Source organism: Malaya genurostris, chromosome 2 (assembly GCF_030247185.1).
Source record: "Malaya genurostris strain Urasoe2022 chromosome 2, Malgen_1.1, whole genome shotgun sequence".
Classification (NCBI taxonomy): Eukaryota; Metazoa; Arthropoda; class Insecta; order Diptera; family Culicidae; genus Malaya; species Malaya genurostris.
In genome coordinates this window covers 130,549,798-130,576,995 of record NC_080571.1, presented here as the reverse complement: position 1 = coordinate 130,576,995, position 27,198 = coordinate 130,549,798, and the positions used below count along the sequence as shown (strand labels likewise).

The following is a 27,198-nucleotide window of genomic DNA, read 5'->3' as shown; positions in this document are numbered from 1 at the left end:
GAATTTCTATAACTATTAGGGGTTCTCAATACTAATAGCCGAGAATACCCAGAAAACCATTTCGTACCTATATCGCAAGCTATAATCGCATTATGCGTTCTGTTATATATTATAATAAAATCGCAGAGCATACTGCAAATATGGCCTATGCGTGCAAAAGTGGAGGCGATATACATGCAATTTCGAAAAATCAAAAGCTAGATGCGATGTAGTAAAGCATTTAATGTGATTCAGTTTATCAGCTTCAGTGATTTTCTTTTGTAATGTATGCGATCGTAAGTATATTTTTTGAGAGTTTATTCAAGTGTCTATGCGATTCTAACCATACATCCTACTAATAAGCAAAAAATAACAACGAGCTTTTACGGATCGAGGCTCGAACCTGAAACTTGTGGATCGTTTACCGAGTTTTCTTACTCTCACCCATACCATAGCTGTTGACAAGCCCGATTTCAGACGAATACATTCTTCTTTTATCTTACAGATGACTGAGTCACATCGCATATCTAAGCATAACTAAAATCTTACAGTGCGAAATAACTCATTACGTTTTATGATGTAAACTATCATTCACATTCACACATATGTGTTCACAATATATCGTAGAAGAGAAGGTTTATAGAATTTCTTATTGTGAGGAAGTTCGTATTGTTTCACGAACAAGTCTGTTGTTTACATAAATATTCCATGATACTGATAATTTTCAATTATCCTAACCATTTTTCAAACAAGTGTTCTTGAATTTTCAGTAAAACACTCCGTATTAGAATGCGACCAAATATTTTTATATTCAGCCAGTAAAGTCAGAATTGTGAGCCAATCGCATTGGATGCTAGGAATTATCATCTTGTGCGAGGGGTTTTACGTACAATGCAATATAATTCAGACAAATTTTGAATATCATGTACAGCCAAACACTTATGGAAGTAATGCGAGTTCAATTCTGTATACGGCGAGGTTGTTCAAACAATTATGCGATTGTGTGCTCATCGTCGCAATAACCTTGTACGATAGCATCATATGGGGAAAAATATGAACTTCAGTTATATGATTATGCGATGGTGATTATGAACCGCGTTTTAAACAATCTAATTCGTGCTACCTTATGCGATTTGTGGTTCTCTGGGTAGAATCATACTAATGTTTTCATGAATCTATTTAAAGGGCAAAAGAAAGGCATTATCACATCTGTAGGTGAATTAAGAAGAGTTGTTTTCTTCTTTAATACGCCGATTTAAATCATTAAGTATTTACTTACATACAGAAAACACTGAACTATAGAAGCTCAAAATTAAATGTAACACGACTAGTTTTGTATTTTTTAATTGACACTTAGTCCGTAGAGTGAGGCATTTTCAGAACTTAGAAATTCATATTACATTAATATCATTTATAAATGTCAGTGAGAAAGGCATCATTGTACTATTAGGTGAATGGATTTCAATAAGTTTCAATACAATGTGTGCATCTTTTAAATACATTTTATTTTTTATCTAAAAACAAAAACATAACACTTCACTGTTTGTTTCTCAATCATTTGCAACAGGCATCCAAATTAATCCAACTATTACTGAAACCTATAGAGTTAACCTTCGAAGAATGGGATGTTCGAGACTTTCTAGCACTGTTACACCACCAACCTTTTACGAGTACAGCGAACAAATTTTTCGATATAGACTACAGTCTGTTAGGGTCGGTAAGTTAATTAATATGTACATCATGACAATTCGGTTAAGTCAAAAATAAAACATTTTTCAGACATTGGCAGCAACAGTTACCTATATTGTCATAATGCTTCAGCTCGAGCAAAACTGAATCTATGAGATAGCATCTACATTGATACGTTTGATCATTTGGCAAATTCATCATAATTATCATTTTGTTGGTGTTTAGTTTATGTCGATGAACACTTGAACGGCGCTGAGAACGTATGCATGAGGGTTCAAGATAACGGAGGAAACGACTACGTCAGTGCAACAGAAGACGGAAATGATCCAGCTCCCACACTGAGGGAAGTTAAGGATACCATGCACTAGCTTAAAACCAACAAAGAATCTGATAAGGATGACATCGCAGCTGAACTCATTATGATGGAGCCAGGATAGCTGGCCACAAGCTGGCCATCTGTTTCTGGGAAACCGAACAGTTATCGGAGAAGAACGTGATCTGGCGAACATTGGGCGTGATCGAGGATGGAGAGCTGCAGCTACAAACCTAGTATTGTGGTGTACTATTGTTGATTATGTGTTATCTTAAATGTGATGTAGTGCAAATAAATGTAGTTTATGTTAATTGACCAAAGATATATACAGTACTCATAGAGATGTTCGAAACAATTGCAAAAAATTCTCAATGTGGTTAATAAATTAACAACTCATGCATCGTCATTTGGGGGTTTGGTACCTCGTAGGTAGCCAGTTTGTGCAAAGTGCACATGACTTATTTTTTGATTTTACGTTTCGTCTTCGACGTAGCATCACTTTTACAAAAAAATCTTATCCTAATATAATTCTAAAATAGTCACTACGATTTAAAATTATTAAAACATATTCGTCTTATTACTTAAATATCATCTTAGGAAATTCGTCATTAATTATGAAATCTACTCGGAAATATTATTTGAACCAAACGATTAACTTCTATAAATTATAAAATAAGCTGTTATCTTCAAACATTTTGTTGAAAATTTCATAAACTATTTCGAGTTTGTTTGTAACATCAGATACTTTCTATTCTAATTTAGCTATTGGTTGAACTCATGGTCGCCGCTGGAATCAGAACTAGGTCTTAAAAGGGTTCTTTATTAAATTGAAACTAAAATTTTCTTTATGAAATGATAAAGAAGTTTCATGTATGGAAGGTCACGACAAGCAAGAATGTCTCGAACGGGGACATTGGATAGTCTACCTTGGGTACGCAAAGAATTTATTAGTTGAGATCTAACATCACCATACTCCACGCATGTCCAAACGACATGATAAATATCCAACAACGTTATTGAATTCGCTTAAGTTTGATAATATGAGAGTTTGCAGCGGAACGAAAACAAATGCATCCATATTTCATTATTGAAAGTATAGTTGTCTGATACAATTTTATTAGATCTTGCGGATGAGTACCCCACCAAGATCCTGTTATTGTTCGAAGAAAATTTACTCTTTGTTGGCATGTCGTTATCAGATACCTAATGTGTCTTCCGAATCGAACCACACCCCGAGATATTTAAAAGTTGAAACCTGCGCGATCATCTTTCCCATCATATGGAGCTGAAGCTGCGCGGGATCATGCTTTCTTGAAAAGATAACCATCTCTGTTTTCTCTTCAGAGAATTCGATACCCAAATGAATAGCCCAAACGGACAAGTTATCTAAAGCATCTTGCAATGGTTTTTGCAGTTCAACAGTTTTGGGTCCAGTAACTGAAACCGCGCCATCATCTGCCAATTGTCTTAGTGTGCAGGGGTTACTAGACAGCTGTCAATGTCTTTCACGTAAAAATTATACAGGAGCGGACTGAGACATGAGCCTTGCGGGAGACCCATGTAGCTAATTCTGAATGATGCTCAGTTGCCATATGAAAAGTGCATGTGCTTTTCTGACAAAAGGTTGTGCAAATAATTATTTATAACCGCTGGAAGTCCATGTTGGTGGAGCTTGTCTAAAAAAACATCAATGGAAACTGAATCAAATGCTCCTTTTATGTCCAAAAATACAGATGCCATTTGTTGTTTTTGAGCGAAGGCAATTTGGATGTCAGACGAAAGCAATGCAAGGCAATCATTCGTCCCTTTATTTCTACGGAAACCAAACTGAGTATCTGACAACTAGCCGTTCATCTCGACCCAAGTGTCGAGACGTCGTACAATAATTTTTTCGAACAATTTTCTGATGCAGGACAACATTGCAATGGGTCTATATGAGTTGTGATTTGAAGCTGGTTTACCCGGCTTTTGAATGGCGATAACTTTCACTTGCCTCCAGTCAGGTGGAACAATGTTTTGCTCAAGAAACTTGTTGAACAATTCCAACTAACATCTGTTTGCGAGGTCAGGCAGATTCTTCACCAAGTTGAATTTAATTCTGTCCAACCCAGGAGCGTTATTGTTACAAGACAAAAGTGCTATAGAAAATTCCATCATTGAAAAGGGGTTATAAATAAAACCATTATTTGGAGGAGAATAATGCTCTGCGTAGGAACAGAATCTGGGCAAATTTTCCTAGCAAAGTCACATATCCATCGGTTCGAGTATTTATCACTCTCATTGCCCACGTTACGATTTCTCATTCGTCTGGCCGTGTTCCAAAGAGTGCTCATTGAGGTTTCTCTTGAAAAACCTTCAACAAAATGTCTCCAATAGCAACATTTTGTCGTGAATACGACTTACTTTACTGTGGGTTGCCTTTCCAAAATTTACAGTTTGAGAAAGTGATAAGTTTTTGAACGTGAATATCTCTTGTTGTATCTAACGAATCAACATAATTTTTGCTACATGCCATCGGAAATATGATCACTATTTTATGATAAAATATTCAGTTGTGTGACATAATCTCAAATAATTCAAAATTAAACTTTTCTGAAATGTTTGGTATAAACGAGTATCATAAGGATAATTCATAAGGCGCGTTTGTCTTTCTCGTATTTTTAATGCTCATAGCTCAGTGATTGGTGAAAAGATTTATATAATCTAACTACCAATAGAATCGAAATTTTTCAACTTAAGCGTGTAAAGAAAAAGCGTTGTAATATTTCAATAGTACACTATTGAAAAACCTGTCTCATTTGACCCATGTCAACACCAGCCAATCAGAACGCGTTCTGAGGAAGAGAACAAAATATCTGCTGCTGTACAACAAATCGTTCGAGAAAATGTTCCGAACAGTGTTTAATATCGTAGTGAGTTCCACAATTTGGTCCTTCTGAAAGGCAGGAATGAATCCCGTACAGCATCCGGATAGTTTCTTTCAATGAAATGCAAATCCGGAATGAAATAATCAACATTAAAATTCTGTATGCGGCTATTTTTATAGCTGTTAGGACCGCCCTTTAGTGAAAAAGCTACAAACGAAATCAGGTAAAAACAAGCCTCTCAACAAAAATTGGATTAGTTGAATTCTATCGCCACTGCGAGCAGATGTATTTTGTGTCGTTTGCAAAGCTAGTTTCACTTTCGACAAGCGCTATTACGTCACAACTACCAGTCATTTGTATTGGTGAAAAAGCAACGGTGGAGAGCATTACACAAAATCAGCCGTTCTAATGGCTCTAAAAGTTTTCTAAAGAACTATTAGGGTTTGTTGTTCGCAAATCGAAAGGAAATATCCTCAGTTTAGTGAAATTCTAGAACAGTTTGGTTAGATTTTTGCACTTCTCGCTGTGTGAAATTCACAGTAATCTAGATCAAGTGAAGCCTTCTTTGTTTTTGCGAAAAATGTTCCACAGAGTTTAATGTCGTAGAGAATTACGCAATTTGACCCTTTGAATGCTAGAAACGAATCCCTACAGCATATTGATAGCTTTTTCAATAAATTATGCAAATCCGAAATGAAATAACCGACATTAAAATTCTGTATGCGGCTTTTTTTATAGCCGTTAGGACCGCCCATTAGTGAAAAGGCTACAAACGAAATCAGATAAAAACAAGCTTCTCAACAAAAATTGGATTAGTTTTTATTCTATCGCCACTGTGAGCAGATGTATTTTGTGTCGTTTGCAAAGCTAGTTTCGCTTTCGACAAGAGCGATTACGTCACAGCTACCAGTCATTTGCATTGGTGAAGAAGCAACGGTGGAGAGCATTACACAAAATCAGCCGTTCTAATGGCTCTAAAAGTTTTCTAAAGAACTATTAGGATTTGTTGTTCGAAAATCCAAGGGAAATATCCTCAGTTTAGTGCAAATCAAGAACTATTTGATTTGATTTTTGCACTTTTCGCTGTGTGAAATTCACAGTTATCTAGATCAAGTGAAGCCTACTTTGTTTTTGCGAAAAATGTGGAAAAGGGGAATGCTTGCATAATTCATACAATTGATCAACTAATTGATGTTCGGAAGTGTTAAGGAACATGTCAGTTGTTTTCGTATTCACGACATCCAGTTATGTCTCTGACATTACCCAACCGCCTTTTTTAACTCGAAGTATGCTCTTGTACTTGATTTCTAAAACCATAATTTTGTTTAAATTCTGAGGAGTTCCTCCTCCCCATTTTAGAAACGTCTTGCAAGCATTTTGTTTTGCGAGTTTAGCCTCTGAGCACTCTTTGTCCAACCAGGGGTTGGAAGGCCTTCTGTTTGTCGTTGGCCCAGGAAAGCGTTTAGTTTGGGATTGTTCTGCGGCCTCCAGAATCGAACAAACGAGGATGTCATATTCTTCAAGTGGAGGGAGCTCTTCCATTGAATTCAAAATACTAGAGATACTACTTTGGTATTTAAACCAGTCGATAGTTTTTGTCAAATCATATGGAATACTAACTGAAGTAGCAATGCAATTGCTACTGCTAATAGAAATGATGATCGGTAAATGATCGCTACCGTTTAAATCAGGCAATATTTTCCAGGTGCAATCTAGTCGAATTGATGTTGAGTAAAGAGATAGATCTAATGCACTTGGACGTGCAGGAGGTCTTGGGATCCGTGTCATGCTACGCATATTAAAACTATCATGTTAAAATTGTCACAAATGTTTTGTATTAAAGATGATCTGTTATCATTGTAAACGGAGCCCCACATAATACCGTGCGAATTGAAATCCCCCAGAATCAATCGTAGAGCAGGAAGGGCTTCAACCATTTCATTAAGCTGTCGCTATCCAACTTGTGCTTTTGAAGGAATATAAACCGAAGCTATACAAATATCTTTTCCTTTAATGTTTATTTGGCAAGCAACAACTTCTATACTAGATGTTGAAGGGATGTTTATTCTATAAAAGGAATAGCATTTCTTAATTCCCAAAAGCACTCCACCATACGGAGAGTCTCTATCGAGACGTATAATGTTAAAATCATTAAAATTTAAAGTTATGTTTGAAGGAAGCCATGTTTCGCATAAAGCAAATACATCACATTTTTGACTATGCAATAAGATTTTGAATGAATCATGTTTTGGTATGATGCTTCGACAATTCCACTGCAGGACAGTGATTGTATCATTTGCGGCGGGTGATAAATTATTCATCAAAAGATACAAAACCTGAGACAATTGGCCATTGAGCTGATAACTGCTTCAAAAAGGTTCTAGCTATTGGAAGGAATGCCATTATGAAGGTCTTTAAGGGTTCAGATATATTGAATGCTGAGAAAATCCATTCTACAATTTCCGAAAACTTCAGTAATCCTGTTGGTGGCTGTGAAATGGAGCCCACTGGATTATTATCTTTTTCTGTGCTAGATCCTGGATTGGTTTGTGAATTTGACAAACCAGGAGGCACAGTTTTTGGTTTTGAATTTTTTTGTTTAACACGGGGATCTTTTTTTGAAGATGAAATTTTAACTGACCCTTGGGTAGTGATAAACGAATTACCTTCACTATTTTCGTCAGAGTCAGAGCCCTCTGGTTCCTCTAGATTTGAAAACCCGTTTTCGGTTTCCAAAGGAGGGACATCAATGACCGTTTTTAGCATTTCTGCATATGCGCGCTTAGACCGTGCTTTTAAAGAAAGCTTAATTTTGTCTTTGTGCACTGAAATATCATCATTAGGACTCTCCACACAATAAATACATTTTTCAATTTCCTTGTTGCAATCATTATCTTTATGAGGCCCTTCACACTTAATACATTTTGGTTTATTACTACAGTAAGTAGCTGTTTGGCCGATTTTTTTTTTGATGTTCGTACAATTCATTACTTGTGGAACAAAAATCCGAACAGGGAGGCGAATTTTATCGACATAGACATGGGACGGCAAAGCAGACCGGCAAATGTCACTCGAAACGCGTCTGATGGGCGATAAACTTTTTTTCTTCTTCATGAACTACTGAGTACAGTTGTTTTCACTCCAGTATTTTCACACCCTCAAGCATAGAGTTCTTGAAACGACCAACACCATGCTTGAATAAATCATCTACCGAAAGTCTCGCTTCGGTTACAACACCGTCAATTTCGACATCTTTGGAGGGTATGTAAACTTTATACTCTCTAGTAAAAAGTTCCGAAGAGACAATATCATTCGCGTGTTTCAAAGTATTTACTAGAACACGAATTTTATCGTTATTCACTTTTATGATCTCTTTGATTGAAGAGAATCGCGATGTCAAATCTTTGGAAATTTGTAAAAGGTTCAATGGCTTTGATTTACGTCTAAAAAAGACTATCCAAGACCCAGAAGAGCTCTCCTGATATTTTTTCGTTCGTGGGGGTATAGGATTCATGCTAGGATTTTGAATCAAATTTACGTCCATGGATTCATCCATTACATTAAAATTTTGAATCAAACTTTAAAATAAAAAATGAAACCAACACTACACAGTACTCAATCAAAAGGAAAAAAAAACTTCTACCTTGAAATTGTTGTCTATCTCTGTTGCACTGCCGTGTTGATCCTCATTGCTCTAGATGTTCTTTTTTTCAAATAACTATTTATTGGAATATGAGTTAAAATTAAATTATTAAGATTTAAATTGGGTGTTCAGCCGCATGTGGTGACTTTTCAGCCCTATTATGTACACGATTTGGTTATTACCATGAAGACATCATTTGCTTCCACAATTCTGAGATTTTTGTGTAGGGAAAAATTCTAAACCTACTTGTATTGTGTAATGGGGAAAAGGAATTTATATACTGACTTATTAACTAATACAGAGAGCGAATCGATTCAATTGAATATTGCATCGATTTTTGTCTGAATTTGCTTATAATATTATGTGACATTACATCTAATGGTTCTATATTTGTGAGTCTGTGTATCTCATTTGTACTAAACCAGGGAGGACGCTTCAAAATCATTTTCAGAATTTTATTCTGAATCCTTTGAAGAGTTTTCTTCCTGGTGGAACAACAACTTGACTAAATTGGTACTGCATAAAGCATGGCTGGTCTGAAAATTTGTTTATAAATTAACAATTTGTTTTTTAGACAGAGCTTAGAATTTCTGTTTATAAGAGGATATAAACATTTAATATATTTATTACACTTTGCCTGGATTCCTTCAATGTTATCCATGAAAGTGAGTTTTTTGTCATACGTTAAACGTAAGTATTTAGCTCGATCAGACCATGTCAATTTCAAGTCATTCAATTTAAGAATGTGATTATTGTTTGGTTTAAGAAAAGAAGCTCTTGAATGCTCATGAGGAAAGATAATTAATTGCGTTTTTGCTGCATTTGGTTTAATTTTCCATTTTGACAAATAATCACCGAAAATATTTAAGCTTCTTTGTAGGCGACTGCAGATCACTCTTAGATATCTACCTGCGGCTAACAGACTTGTGTCGTCACAGAATAGCGATTTCTGACAACCAACGGGTAGATTTGGAATATCAGAAGTAAAAAAAGGTATGGGTGTGTAATGTCACAGACATAACTGGATGTCGTGAATACGAATATAACTGAAACGCTAATAACTTTCGAATATCAATTAATTGATAACTTGTATTAGTGGTGCCAACTTTCCCCCTTCTTCACTACTAAAAATTGAAACGATGCACTTAAACTGAGTCGGTGCTATGCATTTTAGCAGAAAGTTCTTACAACAACTACAAACTCCAACCGGTTGACAAAACGACCGTAGTACAGTAAAGCAAAATTTCGCATAGTTCTTTGGGAATATGTTAATTGTTCCAAAAAGAACTGAATCGAAGAATTCTGAAATTAGGGACTGGACCTGAACAGGCTTCCCAGCAGTACTGCTTTTCAATGACATCCGCCACGAGATAGCATGAACTGTCTGAGCGCAAAGTCGAAAGCCCAGTCTACAATATGTGTGAAGCATATGCCGAACTGTAATGGCAACAGCGCTCGCATGCCTAAATGAATGCTGTCACTGAGACAGTTTCTACTCACCAGTTTGATGAGAGTATTCTATCCGGAGAGTAGTCAAACCGAACGGGCTGTTTGTATCCTGTTTCTTTATGTTCTCTCATTCGCATGAACTGTTACGGCGACAGCCTTTGAAAATCGAAGACATCCTTTGATTTTCAGGGAATCACTGTTACGAAGAGCTGTCGCGGGCCGGCTGTTTCATCAATGTCTCTTGAAGCAATAAACCGGCTGTTTCTGGAGACGAGCTGTGGTTCATAGTGCGCTCGCACTATTTCGGCTGCCTCAATGAAATGGTACTAGTACATACGATTGCGTTGTTGGGATTACCTTTGCAGGAAATTTTAGGGTTTCATTACATTACCATTGTGAAATAAAGAAATTGTTTTAGATTTATTTATACTGTCGGCGAAGGCAATGAATTTTAATAACTAACGAATATTAAAAGATAAACACAGAGTTTTGTGTAACGGCTTATATATATATGAATTTCTAAAGTATTCATCCTTAGTGCTTCCTTCTTATTTCTAAAGAAACAGATACACTAGCATTCATTGATAATACTCCGAAAATATCTTATGCACCCTTATTCTGAATAACGACGTTTTGATTTTTCTGTTTCTCTTAGGATAACTAAACCAATGAATTTTTTAGGATCGGAAATGACAGCCACAATATTATTATTATTATTATTATTATTATTATTATTATTATTATTATTATTATTATTTGATGAGTTGGCTAGAGCTGGTGCAACGAATGATTTCGTTGGTCCTGAACCAGCTTTACCACTTTCAACTAGTTGGATAAAGCACAAGATTCGTTCTTGGGCTGCATCCAAACATGGCAGCTACTGGCGCAGCTTGCAAACTTGCGCACAAAAAAGCATTTCTACCAGATTTAAATCTGAAAATGTCAAAGTGTCTACTGTATTTTTCCAAGCATCATTGCAGTATTCTGGCCAGAGCTCTGACTGGACATTGTAAACTCAATTATCACATGGCCACTATTCAACGTGCTGAGTATTATTATTATTATTATTATTATTATTATTATTATTATTATTATTATTATTATCATTATTATCATTATTACCATTATTATCATTATCATTACCATTATCATTATCATTATCATTATCATTATCATTATCATTATCATTATCATTATCATTATCATTATCATTATCATTATCATTATCATTATCATTATCATTATCATTATCATTATCATTATCATTATCATTATCATTATCATTATCATTATCATTATCATTATCATTATCATTATCATTATCATTATCATTATCATTATCATTATCATTATCATTATCATTATCATTATCATTATCATTATCATTATCATTATCATTATTATTATTATTATTATTATTATTATTATTATTATTATATTTATTTATTCCCGCTTTCAAACCTAATTGTGGTCTTCCCCGGGGAATCACACCTAAATTTTTCAATATATCATTTTTCATTTTTTTAACATAATTTCTTTTCAGAAAGAAAACTGTTGAATATATGCAATGAACTCGCTATTCATTTACAATATTTTTCACTATTCATTTACAATATTCACTATTCATTTACAATATTCAAAGTTCACTATTCATTTACAATATTCAAAGTTCCAAATTTTTCACTATTCATTTACAATATTTTCAATATTAATTTTTTTAAATGCGGACACAAGCTACTTAGCCAAGACGGTAGAAAATTTTTTTCGACATTCTCATACTTGTAACTGCGGAAGTCGGATCCGAATTAAATTCAATAGTAACCTATGCAGCCTTTTCATTTCAGCCTGATTTGGGAAAATAGGTGCAGTCATGCCTGAGAAATTGAGTGACGTTGTTTGACACATACAATACACATACATACACACACGGAGGAATTGCTTAACTTATCTTAGTCGAATGTCAACTTTCACTAGTCGAATTTTCAAGTAATTTCAAAACCTTTTTTTATGACAAAATCAAAATCTATGTATAGACACTATGAAATTTTTATAAATCCAATGGCAGATATAAGATTCTTCAAAACCAAATTGAGCTTGAATTCATGTTTAGGTAGTTTTTGTTACTTACCATTTTTGGAAATATAAGTGTTCTTTATAGGTAATCGTACTCCCCAAATTTCCCAACCAGAACCGGAAATGAAATTCAATACTATGAATCTATAGTGATTTTGAATAATGATAAGATTCTAGCTCTAAAATAATATTGATTGATAAGATTCTAGCTCTAAATTAATCAAAAATAATTTTTTATTCATTTTTTCCCATCGATTTGTAGTCTTTCCAATTGTACATGTGTGGAATAATGTGATGGAGTAGGTCTTCGTTTAATTTTACTATTAAAATGTTCGACAGGTTTTGTACGGACAATTTTGTCCGAGCTGGCGACAATACTAACGCCAGAGCGCTAAACGCTCTTTCAACAGAAACTTGCGCTGCAGGCACAGTCATGAGGGTTAAAGCAACTTCCGAAATTTCTGGATGGGAGTCTTTTCGATTTTCCCAATGCTTCCAAACGTCGAACATGTGACAGTTTCAACGTGTGTAAAAGTCGCTAACTTCTGGTAGCTATGACCAAAATAATATAATAGTTAATATGCCGTTTTTAGAGATAAGATAATTCAATGCATAACAGGAAGAAAATGAATTCCAGATTATCAGCACATATGTATTTTGGAATATATTCCAGGGTAATAGAAACACTATACTATTCATATATAGAAGATAACTTGATATGTCTGGAAAGCTTGAGACCATATTACTCAAGAAAGACATTATTAAATAACTTGGTGAACTAAAACTTTTTTTTTCTAAATAAAACGAAATAAACATTCGAATCTGTTACGGGCAACCATGCTGCATTCCACGCTTGGAAACATGTTTTTTGGAAGAATCGGAATTTTTCATTCAGTTTTGCATTCAAAGCTTTGTTGTACGGTTGCAAATAAGTTTCTAAATGATTTTTGCATTGCTAATTCCGACTTCAAATTTTGCACTCAAGGTTTTTATTCGATTGGTGGTTCAATGTACATATAACGAACTTAACGAGCCAGATTTTGTATATTTTGTATTTTTATGGAAAGATTCTTAGTGTCCGTAGTATTGCAGCACTGACCATGCAATAGTCCCGTAGACTTACAAGTCGACTGCAAAGTTGAATGCTATTCAGAATCACGCTAACTAGTATCGAATACAGAATCTTTAATTTGAATATATCTTTTGTTACAAACATTCATTCACCGTTTACATCTAAAATCTGATTCAATTGACTTATACACTCTTGTATAAGAAACGATCGCGCCTTTGATATCCTGAAAGAAGAGTAAAAGAGGTTGGAAATAATGCTCCACGCACATCAGTACGCGCCTACACTATGAATGTTACAGCTGACAAACCGAACGTAAACTGCCTGAAACGAGCACGCCGAACTGTCTCAGCTCTTTAATTATGAATATAATTTCTTGAAAACAAACTTTTCTTTCTATAGAATTTCATTGATCGATCGATTCATAGAAGATCGACCAAAATATAAAAATTAACTATTCATTAAAACCAAAGTCCGTTCTTCAATCCGTTTCGTATATTAATTATCAATAATATTGTTATCAATGCCCTACCAACGCTGATTGCTATGCGCAATGATCAACCGCTGCGCAAAGAGCACTCACCAAAGGCAAAACTAAAATCCACATGGTTGCCTCGAATCTTCATAGCAAACCAAGAGCAACAAATTTGAACCGCACCGACTACTGTCGCAGACCTGGTCAAGGGAGAGTAATATTTTGCTCTCGACAGAAACAACGCAGTGACTGATACCCGAAGTTTACTGTCGGAACAGCGAGAACTTCATGCTTCTTCGGCTGTCGTGGACCATGACAAAATGTCTTGAGATGGAATGAACTGTCGAACGAAGTGAATGACGGCAACGTTGGCTGTACAGAACTATTTGTCTAAGGGCTGTCGTGATGAAACCTATCACAAGTCTGTCATGGAAAGAGTAGCAAGACAGCCTCAATAATAATGTCGCGCGGCGGTACATTTGGGAAGCCTGGACCTGAATTCAAGAACTAAAATCACTAGCACTAGAAGAAATGGACGATTTTCGATCAAAGTTTATCTTTCATACTCGTCCAGTAAATAATCGAAACTGATATGTGCCTGACTACCTCAAAACCGTCGTCCGGGTGCGAAAGAGGCAAGCAAGCGTGATGAGTTTTTCAAATTATTTCCAAAAGTTTTAGAAAACTTGCACTTGAGTTATTTTTGGATATCTCACACTGTTGAAAATTTAATCGCAAATTCCTGATCATATTCCCGATAGCTTGTAGAAAAAATTATGCTGTTGGGTTAAGTACATCAAGAGATATTCGCGATAAAGTTCTGCCCATTCTCATACAGGGTAAATTCTGAAAAGGCGCCCCATAGTAAAGTAAGTCGTATTCACGACAATATTATACAAGATTGGAGCTACGCTCGAACCCTTCGGAACAATTAATTCTCGTTTATATGAGACATCATTCTCATCAAGATAATTTTTCCAAAAAGTTTACTGATAGATGAAAGTAAACTAATTGGTCGATAACTTGATGTGTCTGCTGTGTTTTTATCAGGTTAGATGGGAATTACTTTAGCGTTTTTCCATCTTTTTGGGAAGTAAGCTAATGAAAAACACTTGTTGAAAATTTTAACCAAGAGTCTCAAGGCAACATCGGGAAGATTTTTAATAAGAATATTAAAGATTCCATCATTACCAAGAGCCTTCATGCTTTTACGTTTCCTAATAATTGACTTAATTTCATCAAAATTCGTCTCAATAATGTCATCTTGTAATAACACTTGAGTTGCAATATGATCATATTTCAGTGAGACTTCATTTTCAATAGGACTCGCGACGTTCAAATTCACTCTCGAACTGCTGAGCAAGTTTTTGAGCGTTTTCGCCATTTGTAAGAAGTATTTGATTTCCTTCCTTGAGAGCAGTTATTGGTTTCTGAGGTTTTTTAAGAACCTTAGAAAGTTTTTAGAAAGGTTTAGAATATGGTTTAATTTGTGCAACTTCTTTAGCGAAATATTCATTTCGCAAAAGAGTGAATCTATGTTTAATTTCTTTTTGTAAATCCTCAACTATGTTTTTATAGCAGGATCACGAGAACATTGATATTGTCGTCGACGAACATCCTTCAACCGAATGAGCAGTTGAAGATTGTCATCGATAGGAGAATTTAATTTAGTTTGAGCTTTGGGAACTGAAAGCTTTCTAGCTTCGATAATGTAATGATTCAAATTATCAATTGCTGTGTCGATGTCCACATAATTTTATAAAATAGTTTCATGATCCACGTGATTTTCAATGTGAGATCTGTAATCCAACCAATTAGCTCTATGATAGTTGAATATAGAACTAATTGGATTAATTATAGCTTCGAAAGTCTGAATGTTACAGGAAGATGATCTGAGTCAAAGTCAGCATGTGTAATCGGCAGGGTGTGGATGAATGAAGCAGTTAAGATGAGTATACATGCTTCACGGCGTATATTCATGAATATACTTGCTTTATGAGTCATGTCGCTTTTGAGGAAGCGTGAGCCTTGTTGCTTTATTGAAGTTGCTGTCCATGCACGAGAATAGAAGAGAGCGAACAATATTCACCCTTACTACTGTTTCTCCTTCTCTCGGTAAGAGAGAAGCTCTAGCCCCATAATTCACAGCAAGCAAATTAGCTTCACGGTGCAAGATAGTGATGAAGATTAAATATTCAGTTTTCGCTAGCAGACTGATAACTGGCTCCTAAATGTCGCATGTTTCTTCGAGGTCGGAACGGGATTCACATTTGTTTATACAGAATTCAATTTGTGTGTACTGCCACCGCTAGAGCGTTTATTAGAATAAAGGTTTTACTGTAATGGGGACACGTGTTTCTCACAGCTCTCACAGCTCATAGCAATACACAATGAAAATTCAATGAAAAAATGTTCAATGCGGAATCAGGGCTTGCATATTGAAGCAACGAATATGAACGAAAAGGTTTCACTATCTGTGCTATTCACACACATTCGTATGTCAGGTAGAATTCACAGCGCAACCCAAGCCAGGAGAGCTGCTTCGTTCGTTCATTAGTTCATGAATATGCCCGCTTGCTGAGACCTATGCTTCATGAGGTTAGCATTTGATGAATGGTTCTCATATTGTAGATGCCTATGAGGAAACTAGTTTCATAACTTTTAGTTCCGATGAATATTAATTTAAAGAACATTGCTTTTAGTGTTTCTAGGATATGTACACAGTGTAAACTGCCAAGAAACAAATGGATCGTTTTGAAAATGGGCTCAAATGCAAAATTTCTGCTATAAAATGTTTAAAGTCTGTTTGAAATGTGATCAAATTTGGTCTTGGAATGCGAACATTATGTTAAAAATGATTTCTGTAAACCTACTTTTTAAAAATAAACCGTAAACATTGCCTATATGACGTTGCTTCGCGTCTTGTAGTACACCGTGAGGCATGGTCTTCTTTCTCGTACAATACTAACGAGAGTGAACCCTTCATTTCATTACATTGTCATGGATTGCTTAGTTCATGTGTTAACTGAGAATGAGAGCACAGACAATTTACTTGGCAAGGGGAATTGGTCTGCTCAGTAGCATATACTCTCACGCATCCAGTTTCTCTCTAATATAGGTCTCTCATTCAGCTATGTCAAGCAAAGTGTTCACAGCAGATATTTTTTGTTGCTTCGTTCGTTTGAGGATTCACAATACAAGCCCTGTGCGGAATACTGATTAAAAGACTTATTTTTTATCCTTTAAAAGACTTATTTTTTATCCTTTATCCTTTTATCCATGCTCTACTACGATTAAACCCAATTAAACGCTATTCAGCAGGAATTTGATTTACACAAGTAACAAGAGTGCAGGAGCTAGTTTCTTTCTAGCAGCTAGCAAACGAAGCGTTTGTTTGTTTGCAGTATTTTGTGAGATCACCAGATCGCCATTGCGAATTGCTTCGCTCCTGCTACTTCTGTTTATAATATTCAAGTATAACTAAGAATTCTTACCCTCTACTAACTTGACACGAATTAAATAAGTGATATGCAACAGTTTTCGTGGCATAAAGTCATCATTAACCGCCGTTCGCGTTCGAAGAGCCCGTCATCAATCTGTTAGCGAAAATTGAATATATAATCTTCATCACTTACTAGCCCCGTGAAGATTGTTAGCTTGCAATGAATTTTTTGTGAGAAGAACGACGTTCAGGACCACGAGAGAGCACACCATATTCACGGCTTCTGTGCTTCATGAAGACTCTAATACCAGCACACCATCTGTGCATATGTGGAATATATTTGCTTCCACTAGCGTTTTGTTTGTGTGGTTCTTTTTGGCTGGAAAGGTGTCCTCTTTGTAAGCGGTGGAATTGTTCGCTCACAATGCAATGGAAACTATATATTCATTCACCGGTGAATGAATATTCCAAACCCTGATGTTGAGAAACATATTGATTCATGGTCTTGATAGATTTTCGAAATACATTATGCACCAAACCTCTACAAATTCGTGCCACCATCCCGTCTGGAAATCAAAGCATTAGTATACACTGCTTTTCAGTTTTGCTCACTGAACCGCTTCCTTCCAACGAGAGTGCGGAGAAACAAAAAAGAATACAGAAAAACCGTCAGCATAGCGGACCAAAACTTCCATGTGTCTCCTTACACCGCCTGAGAACAGGCATAAAACGAATTTCAACGTTGATCATTGTTGGTGGATGTCTCTTGAAAGCTGTAGAATTTGAAAGGAGAAACCGTTCTTTGTGGAAAGCCATTCTCTGATTGAAGAGAGTAGAACAACTACCGATGAGAGCATACGTGTACATCCACGAGAAAAAATATCATGAGATCTATGACATTTTTATCCGGCAAAGTTCATTCGGCGACAGCTACCATTTGTGCGGTTTGACTGTCCGCTGTTTCGTGTTATTCTCCAGTACCGTTCGCAACGATTCTCCACACTTATCACACGTGATAGACTATTTATTTATTTATTTATTGTAAAATCAACAAACACGATGTGATCCTAATGATTAATTCTAATACTATGTAAGAATTTGGCCCTTGTTTTATGCCGTGAAAGATTGAAGTCGAACTCAGATGACACTCGATTGAATGACCGTTGTAAGCCGATAATCGCACTGTTTATCCCGTAGTTAGTGCGGCGTAAAGGAAGTCGAAGAAAAGCGTTGTTGCGGAGAGCTCGAGGACTAACATTTATGTTGACTTCACAGAGCAAAGTGGGCAGTCGATCCTATAGTTCAAAACATCTGCTATTATTAAAGCACGCGATAGCTCCCGTCTTACTTGCAGTGTGTCTAGACCGATAAGCAATCCGCGACTTTCATAGCTCGGTAGTTGATGAGGATTGGTCCAAGGTACACGGAGAAGAGCGAATCGAACGAATCTACGTTGAATCGACTCAATTGTATTAACGCCATTGAGATAGTGAGGGTTCCAAACAGCTGAACAATATTCCACTTCCGGTGAAACTCTCAACGGGTGAGCACGTTGCATCGTGTTAGTCCGGAGAAAATTCGAGTATTTCGCAAGAAAGGATTTTCAGCCGTACTTTGACGATTCGACGCAGCCACACAGCGAGTTTTTCGCTTGTAGTCAAGTGAAAATAAAGTCCATTGGACTATAAACGAAAATTAACTGGCAATATAGCCTTAGTTGCTGTGCCATCAAATTCGGCGTCATCTCAAGTGAGGTGACGCCAACCAGAAAGGAAGAAGAAGAAGAACAATATTCCAGAGTAGAGCGAACGAGTGAATAGTATAAGAATTTCAAGCAGTAAACATCCATACAATGCTTAGCCGTCATGTGATTCAATTTGATGGTCATGTGATTCAATTTGCACCAATCCGAAAAGATTGCCATTTGTCGTTGAAGAAAAGTCGCATCCTCTGAGTTGCGAATAACACGGTAGATCTTGAGGTCATCGTCGTTGAAGTAATTTACAGATCACTTTCGTCTAGAACTTATCCATAATATCACAAATGAGCGGTAAAATTTGTTTTCTTGTGTACACCACATTACGTTGGTCATAAAAAGCTCCTCCAAGAAATTCAATTTCGTTGTTCTTTTCCAAACAAAGATCAACAGTATTATTTGAGGTTAATTCTTTTAAGATCTAAAATATGCACATAATGAAATTCTACAAGTAATCTTATATGAAAAACAAACCTTTTGAAATAAATCCTGGTTATTGACATTAATTATGCCCAAATCTCTTCTCATGTTAGCGTTATCGTTCTTTGCTAGATCCATTCTCATTCCTATGAGCACAATTACATTGGCACCGGTCATTCTGGCAAATTTCTGGAGATTTATTTCTGCATCTTCTAGTTTAACATAATCTTGGACAAGAAGAGGATAACCAGGTATTAAGACAGTTAGACCCTTTCGGACAACAGTTTTCGAATCTTTAGAAAGAATTTGAAGAGAATTCAAACTAGATACATCGCTTCTCTTTGCAATAAGAATTTCAAGCAAAGTTTGACGTCTGTTAGTCACATCACACAAGCAAAGATTTTGTTCGACTAGTTGCACCATTTCAATGTCAGTTTTGCGAGCTTTATCCGCTTGCTTCGACAAATTGAAAGTGTCTAAGATTATCGCTCCTATTAAGAAAATCTTTGAAGCCTAGACCTCTTAAAATCATTTCAATACATACCGTAAAGCAAATTCAATGTAGAGATATAGTCTGCTTTATTTTTTTTTAGAACGTTCGATTGATCGATTATTCTTAAGACAAGTGAGGCGCATGATCCCACTAATTCTATATGTTTATATACGTTTTCATTCAAATTAGAATATGAATCGAACGGGCGATGATCAATCACTCCTATTACATTCTGTCGATATTTGGATAGATGATGATCCACCAAAATGAGCTTGGTTTCATTAGACATTGCTTCTGGGAGTTCGATTTCATCATTACATATCAAGTCACGTATGCTGATATTATTCTCATGTAGATAAAATACAACCTCTGTTTTTAACGGCAAATCTTTTCTGCTAACATTTAACACGGGAATAAAGTGATAGTTCCTGAAAGAATTGAATAAGCTCGGACATTTGGACAGATGGAAAGCAAGGCAAATACTGCAAACTGCAGAGTCCAAATCACAGCTTTCGTTTCCGATAACAACGATTCTAGATACCTGTAACAAAAATATAGTTTATTGTTGGCATGATTAGAAATGCGTTACCTGTTGGGTAAGAAGAGATCTGCAATTTTTCAAAAACTGGTTCATTTCGATCTGATTGTATATTTATATTTAAAAAACAAGATGTTCTTACAAATAAATAATATACAATGAAAATCGCGGCTACCTACACGCTCATTCAATGTAACTCTCAAGTGGGTAATTTTTCCTCACTTTGGCATAATTGAAGACAAACACGAGGAAAGGTCATAAGTGCAAATCTCAGTAAATTTTTCAAAAGGGCGTATAAGCAAGTGACAGTTTCTCTTTAATCACTCTCTTTCGATTAGGGGCTGTCCATAAAAGACGTCACGCCTCAAGTGGGAGGGGGGTGTTTAATAAAACGTGATCTTTTGTGACAGGGGGAAGGGGGGGAGGTTTTTGGAATGTGACGTCCAATATTTTCAATGAGCGCATTTTTAAAATACCTAATTATATTACTGCTTTGCCCTATTTCCTGAAAAAATCTCCACAATAAACGTTTACATTCTATGGGAAAACGTGTATCTGTTGTTATAAAAGCTTCTTCTTGTAAATTCGAAAATGAATGATGCAGGAAATCATTTCTGTTGTGATCAGCAAAAGTGCGAAATTAATAAATTTTGCCTGATATGAGTAAAAAAGAAAAAGATGCCTTCAAACGATTTAACTTAAGTTATGCACTGACAATTTTTTCAGTAATTTGATTTTCTAGCATTGATAATAGTATATCATAAGAATTCCTCTTATCTGATTCTGATGCAGTTTATTCAATTGTACTCCATTTGAAAAAGGGCGGGAGATCAACGATTTCAGACGTAGATCATGTCATGTCTTATCTTGATCATATGTGATTTTCCTCCATCAACATCAAAGCTTATCGAATCATCCAATGATTGAACTTACATAAATCAAGAATCATTTTAGCTCAAAATCACTACCCATTGTGTGGCGGAAGATCAGTACCGATATTGATCAATGTGATTTCAAATTCACTGATCAACTGATCTTGAAAAGATTCTCCGGCGGTGATCTCATTTTGATGAGGTTTTGGTCTTTATTTTCTCAGCTCTGTATGCTACACCAAGGAAATATTATTCTTTACCTAAAACAACAATTTATCTGTGTACCCCTAGGAGGAATAAAACCCTTCTGAAAACATAACCGAGAAATGAAATGTTTCTCTTTGTTTACTTTCTCTTTCGAGTATGAACAAATGTTTTAAAACTCTATTTAGGCGATATGGACCGTAAATGGTCTCATCGAAATTGTTAACAGACAAACACATACTCTGTTTACATACAGTACTGCTGAACCGACGACACGACCTGCCACACGCCTATCGAATTTGTATCGCAAATTTAACTACCCCTCAGTAACTGGTAATGTCAACATGAAATTCCCTGAAAAAAAAAACTGGCTACATTAGTTGATAAATTATTGATTTTGAATAACAGTTACCGTAACCTTCACACTTAAATTTTTTAGCTGAGTCTCGGCAAAAAAATGCCGAGATTCGCACAGCCGAGTAATCAGCAATCATCTCGGCAAAAATAAAATTACTGAGCGTCTCGGCACCCTCAAATTTGACAAACGTCAAATATTGCCGAAATCGTCAGCATGAGATTTACTGTTTGCTCAGTGAAACGTTCACTGAATATTCGGCAATCCAATAAAACGAAAAAATGAAAAAATAAATTACCGAATCATCAATAATTAAAAATTTAGTCAATTAATTTTGTTTGTAATTTCTCAACATTATAAACACGCCATTCAGGATACAAAATTCATTTTATTAACACATAAAGGAGGCTTACAAATTTGTTGCCAGTAGTGCTTAAAGCCTCTACCTGAAAACATGTAGCATAAAAAAAGCGGCGTTTCCAGATGCAACCACCTTGAGTCGAGCTAGAAATATGAAAATAAATATATATATTGATTTTTGGCTTACAAAAATGTTCAATATTTAATGATGCATATACGGTATTGTTAAAAAAATAAACTTACTTTGATCTATTGAATTTGTCCATGCATTGGGTTATTTTTTCGCATATCCCCCAAAGTTTTGTCTCGAGGACGCTTTGAGCACCGTGTTGGGTGTTTTTCACTTATAATCGCGAGTGCTCTGATAAAGTCGCTTTTTATAAAGCGAAACATGTCACTGTATTTATTCAATATATTTACTTGCAAGTGGTTCCACGCTTCTTAGAAGATTATCCATTTTTTCACTCGAGAATTTCATTAGAAAATAATCGCACAATGCGAAGCGAAAATGTAACGCGGCAATAAATGACAGCTGTCGTACTGAATCTCGGCAACAGCTAGCGCATATTCCGAAATCTCGGCAAACGTCTCTGCTGATGTCGGCATATCTATTGTTTACTGATAAATTCAGCAAGCAATTATGCCAAATTTCGGCAAAGTTTAGCATTTTACCGAAATATCAGTGAATGCATTTAACGAAGTTCAGAAACATGCGTATTGATTACTGAGCAATCAGCAAATTTACGTGTTGCTGATCAGTTTCGGCATTTTATTATGCCGGGCTCAAGAAATGGTTTTAAGTGTGTTGGTTACTGTTTTTCAAGTAGATTTTGGAATGTAAACAAAACAAATTATGAATTCGTTTTACACGCCAAAAATTTGAACAAATGCCAGAGGGAAATCCTGTAACAAGTGATGATGGCAGTTGCAAATTCGTTTTTAAAATTTGCTGCATTGCGTCTTGTACTTGTCTACCAATACAGTTTCTATCTATTGTACATAAAATCAGTTAGAGCAAGCCCGAACGATCGAAACATTATTCTAGAACCTCTCCTATCGATGACTGCTCCGGTTTTTTTTTGAGATAATAATAACTGAACCCCTAACGACGAATGATATTAACAAACGAATATTAGGAAAACTAAAATGAGTTAATTATATTAGAAACAAAACCCAGGTAAATCGGATCCATAACACCGATTCCTTACTTATTATCTTTTACATGAGACATCGATTCAATTTGTATGTGGAGTGTTTTGAACAATACTTTCGATGCTTCGGGAATCGAAAACCGAGGACCCGGAGGTTAGTTTGTTTGACCATCGAATAACAAGAGATTGTACTCAACATAATTTTGAAGTTTTCGAACCTTTTGTAAGTTATTACTATTTAAATGATGATTAGCATTTTTTTGCGGGCGTTTCCTACAACATTTCACTATGCATTTAAAAGTACCATCCAAAAAATCAACATCAACATACGAAACCATTCGTAATATTCTGACAATTTTTATCAGGAAACTAATTTGAGTACATAAATTTGAAATGATTGTATAATACGAACATTTGTAAGTGATTTTATAGAATCAAATTATTCTTAAGCTGCAAATGTTTGCAAAGAAACCGATTTCACGCTAAGAGTTAATAAGTGCTCTAGAAAGTCCAGCCTTGTGTATCACGAACTCGGGTATAGACTTGATACTCAATTATTGGGTTTTCAGGATGCTTTTCTTAATTCATAATTGATAGTACGTCATTGCTTTTGTCGGTCGCCCGGCAGAGGAACACGCAACGGCAAACCAAGATCGAGCGGCAAAAGAAACAAATGTTTATGGCCCGTTTACACTTCTGCTGGCTGCCAGCATGCTGGTGTCAGTGTACTGCCCTCTTAGGAAAAAACGTTCAACGATGGTCCAATGGTTGAACGTATTGGACCAACGAAGGACCACCGTTGAACGTACACTGCAGTACACTGACACCAGCATGCTGGCAGATAGCAGAAGTGTAAACGCTAAGCAGCCCTTACACGTGACAATATTATTGTCAATCCAAAGTATTGTCAATACCGTCAATCCAATTGACTTGGTAACTTGAGTCCGCAATTTTCGAGAAAATCAAGCGTTTGGAGCTTCAAATATTGCAAATGAACATTGAAATATTGAGAGATGAGTTCATTGCACATATTTGACAGTTTCCTCACTGGAGAGAAAGTATTGTCGGATTGATGAGCAGTTTTGAATTTTTGACAATATTTTCGTCAATTCAAAGAAGTTTCCATTACACGATCAAAAGTATTGTCAATACTCCTTGTATTGACAATAATATTGTCTCGTGTAAAGGCAGCTCTACCAAATACAAATAATAATACCCCTAAGTCCCATACAAACGAACCGCCAATGTTTGGTTCACAGCCTGAACAAGTAAGCCTAGCAAATTACTCCCTTTCGTTGCGATAGTTTGAAAATGTGGAAAGAGATCGTTTCTGGCAACGCTTTATGCTAGTTGCTACGACGCAAAACAAGTTTGTTTGTTTATGTTTTCCGTTGTTGTATTGCAACAAATTCAAAGATACACTCCAGCTAATCGATGAATGAAGAATTGCGATATTTTTTGGCAGTGATGGGACTTTATTTCATAGACGGGCCTTGGTGTGGAACATGGGTACGATTCGTATACGTACCACGGAAACAGCGATTAGCGCTCTACACGATAAAATAAAAGTTAAAAGAGAAACAAATGCAAGCTGTGTATGCGTTTTCCCAATAGTCACTCATATATGCGTGACCCAGACAAATTGATTATAGCCCGAACGGTGGCAGACACAACAGTTTTTCTTTCATGATGGATAACCTTATTAATTGAATTATTTTCTATTAGTATTATAACGTAAAGGTTCCCCGCATTTAGCAGATGTTGGAAAAATTCCTACTCCTCTGACGGGAGTGATTTGCAGTGTGAAGAACGGATGGCTACCATAACGATTCGGTGAACAGTGCCGAGACATTCTACACGCAGAAAAATTTATTTTAAATTTTAATATATTACACTTTGAATTCAAAGATATTTTATTTTGAATCAGCGCTTATTTTCATTTTCCTTTGATTCAAATACATTTGATATTTACTTCAAAGCAAATTATTTTTATTTCTACGCACACAGAAATAAACAAAATAAACATTAAATTCAAATATATTGTGTTTTGAATTCAAATATATTTTATTTCCACCTGAATTTCATTTCACTTAGAATCAAATACAATTGTTATTTGATTCAAACAAAATAATTTTGTTTCTAAAATCATTTCACTTTGATTTAAATACAATTGTTATTTGATTCAAAGCAAATTAGTTTTGTTTCTAAAATCAGGCTTTCGGGCGACTGTGTGTAGATTCAATGATGTTTTTTTTAATTCAATAAATTGTTATTTGAAAAGAATTTTTGACTAATTATTGTAAATTAAATATTAATTATTGTAAATTAATTTTTTATTTATTATTGAATGCATTTTGTGCGCTCAGTTGAGTACGGTTGCGGTATTGACTCCTCTGATTCCTTTCGTTCAATAATTTCCAAAAGCTCTACTGTGAAACCGCTGTCTGGAATGAATACAAATGTTAGATAAGAATTCATAACCTACCTATCCTATGAAAGCACTCACTATAGTATCGCACAATTCGATCGATTTCAATCTTAGCCAAAGTTGTGTTAAATTTCATAAAATCAGCCAGTACAAACGTTTGATTCAATGAAAATGTTTTAGAATCAATAATCTCTGGCATTTGATTCAAGGACGAAAAGTTTCAATCCAAGAATTTGAATCTAAGACTAAGTACATTTAATTCAATTAAACTCAAGCGTCAACATATTATCTTATTCGAATCTATTCAACGACATATTTGATTCAAATACATTTAATGTGCTGTAACAAGCATTTGAATCAAATACATTTTTGATTTGTTTCAATAAAATTTGGAAATTTGAATCCATATCTCAATATATTTGAATCTAATATACTTTGCCACACTAAATTTGATTCAAAAAGTGTTTTATTAGATTTAAATTTCAGTTCAAAAATTGTTTTATTTGATTCAAAAAATTGTTTGAAGTTGACTTAAAGACTCAATATATTAGAATCTAATGTGTTCTATTTCCCTGCGTGTAACATATAATACTGAGCAATTTCCGAAAAGCCAAGGAGCAAATTTCTGAAAAGCCAAGGAGGACAAAAAACAAAATCCGATATGGAATAACCATATCTCATACACAACAACATAGTTCAAGTTTATTTTTCACTACAATAAACAGTAACTATGGTGAACTTGTTCTTACCCTTCAGTGTTGCTAGTTTTATAGAAAACTCGTTAAAGTACATTGTCACTCTGACAGTGTATCATGACAGTGTACCGCACGATGCAAAATGTGTCCTTGAAAATTTGTCGAAGTACTCCGTATTATAATTTGTATTTGGCTCTACGTTAACACCGGAGAAAAACACGTTTTATTCAGTTCAGTTTGGTTTTTGTACTGCACGAAAAAAACAAGATATATATAACTTTCAATACTTATTCCAACAAAGGGTGTATTCGCGTATCCAACATCGTCAGGCAGTGATGCCAACAATTACTGATATCTGAGTGTGTTTTACAGTGATGGCATATTCCGGTATATCCTGGGTATGACAAAATTTTTTTCCCTTGATGTAGATGAAGGTTGCGTCTTAGTAACAATGGCAAAAAGTTGAATGAAAATGAATAGAAATAAGTCTTTATTAGCAACTCAATAATTTCAGTACTCACCCTATTATTTCTTTCGATTCAAACTGACTCTCCATTGTTCTCTGAATTAAAATTTCTTTTGCCCTGAAATTGTGTATTGGGCCGAAATTCAAAATTACGATTCAGAACGATTCCGATACATTTAAAGACTTTGTTTATTTGAATAAGGATACCTCGGTAACTAGTTCATAGCAACCAGAACAGTGTTGCTCAAGAAAATCATTTTTAACATTAGTAAGGGGTCGCTCAATTTATGGTAACTGGTGGTAAATCGTCACGAACATTTTTAATGCTGATTTTTCTTCGGAGTGTCAGGTCGACGACACGACCTGCCACTCGCCTATCAAAACTGTATCGCAAATTTAATTACCCCTCAGTAACTCGAAATGTCAAAACTAAATTGTACGAAAAATTATTCAAACTGGCA

The 27,198-nt window shown here is 35.4% G+C and overlaps 2 protein-coding genes across 5 annotated transcripts in view; one reads left to right on the top strand and one right to left on the bottom strand.

Annotated features, from left to right (window-relative positions):
- LOC131428831 (putative gustatory receptor 2a) overlaps nucleotides 1-2,487 on the top strand; it is a 70,454-nt gene extending 67,967 nt beyond the window's left edge. The window contains exons 4-5 of the mRNA XM_058592875.1: nucleotides 1,547-1,696; nucleotides 1,759-2,487. Of these exons, the coding sequence (XP_058448858.1) occupies nucleotides 1,547-1,696; nucleotides 1,759-1,815 (207 nt within the window). The 3' untranslated portion in view covers nucleotides 1,816-2,487. The remainder of the gene's footprint in view (nucleotides 1-1,546; nucleotides 1,697-1,758) is intronic.
- A 15,530-nt stretch (nucleotides 2,488-18,017) lies between these two features.
- On the bottom strand, nucleotides 18,018-20,386 carry LOC131430039 (exopolyphosphatase PRUNE1). 4 transcript variants are annotated; one of them, XM_058594653.1, is made up of 5 exons: nucleotides 20,258-20,338; nucleotides 20,152-20,209; nucleotides 19,720-20,096; nucleotides 19,230-19,666; nucleotides 18,018-19,176 (listed from the first exon to the last, which is right to left on the bottom strand). In XM_058594653.1, exons 3-5 carry the CDS (start codon nucleotides 19,955-19,957, stop codon nucleotides 19,018-19,020), a joined length of 834 nt encoding a protein of 277 aa, XP_058450636.1. In that variant the 5' UTR covers nucleotides 19,958-20,096; nucleotides 20,152-20,209; nucleotides 20,258-20,338; the 3' UTR covers nucleotides 18,018-19,017. The 4 variants fall into 4 exon arrangements, with proteins under 4 accessions (XP_058450636.1, XP_058450634.1, XP_058450635.1 ...); XM_058594651.1 differs by having other exon boundaries at nucleotides 19,720-20,209; nucleotides 20,258-20,386; XM_058594652.1 differs by having other exon boundaries at nucleotides 19,230-19,402; nucleotides 19,720-20,209; nucleotides 20,258-20,386.
- Between the last annotated feature and the right edge of the window lie 6,812 nt (nucleotides 20,387-27,198).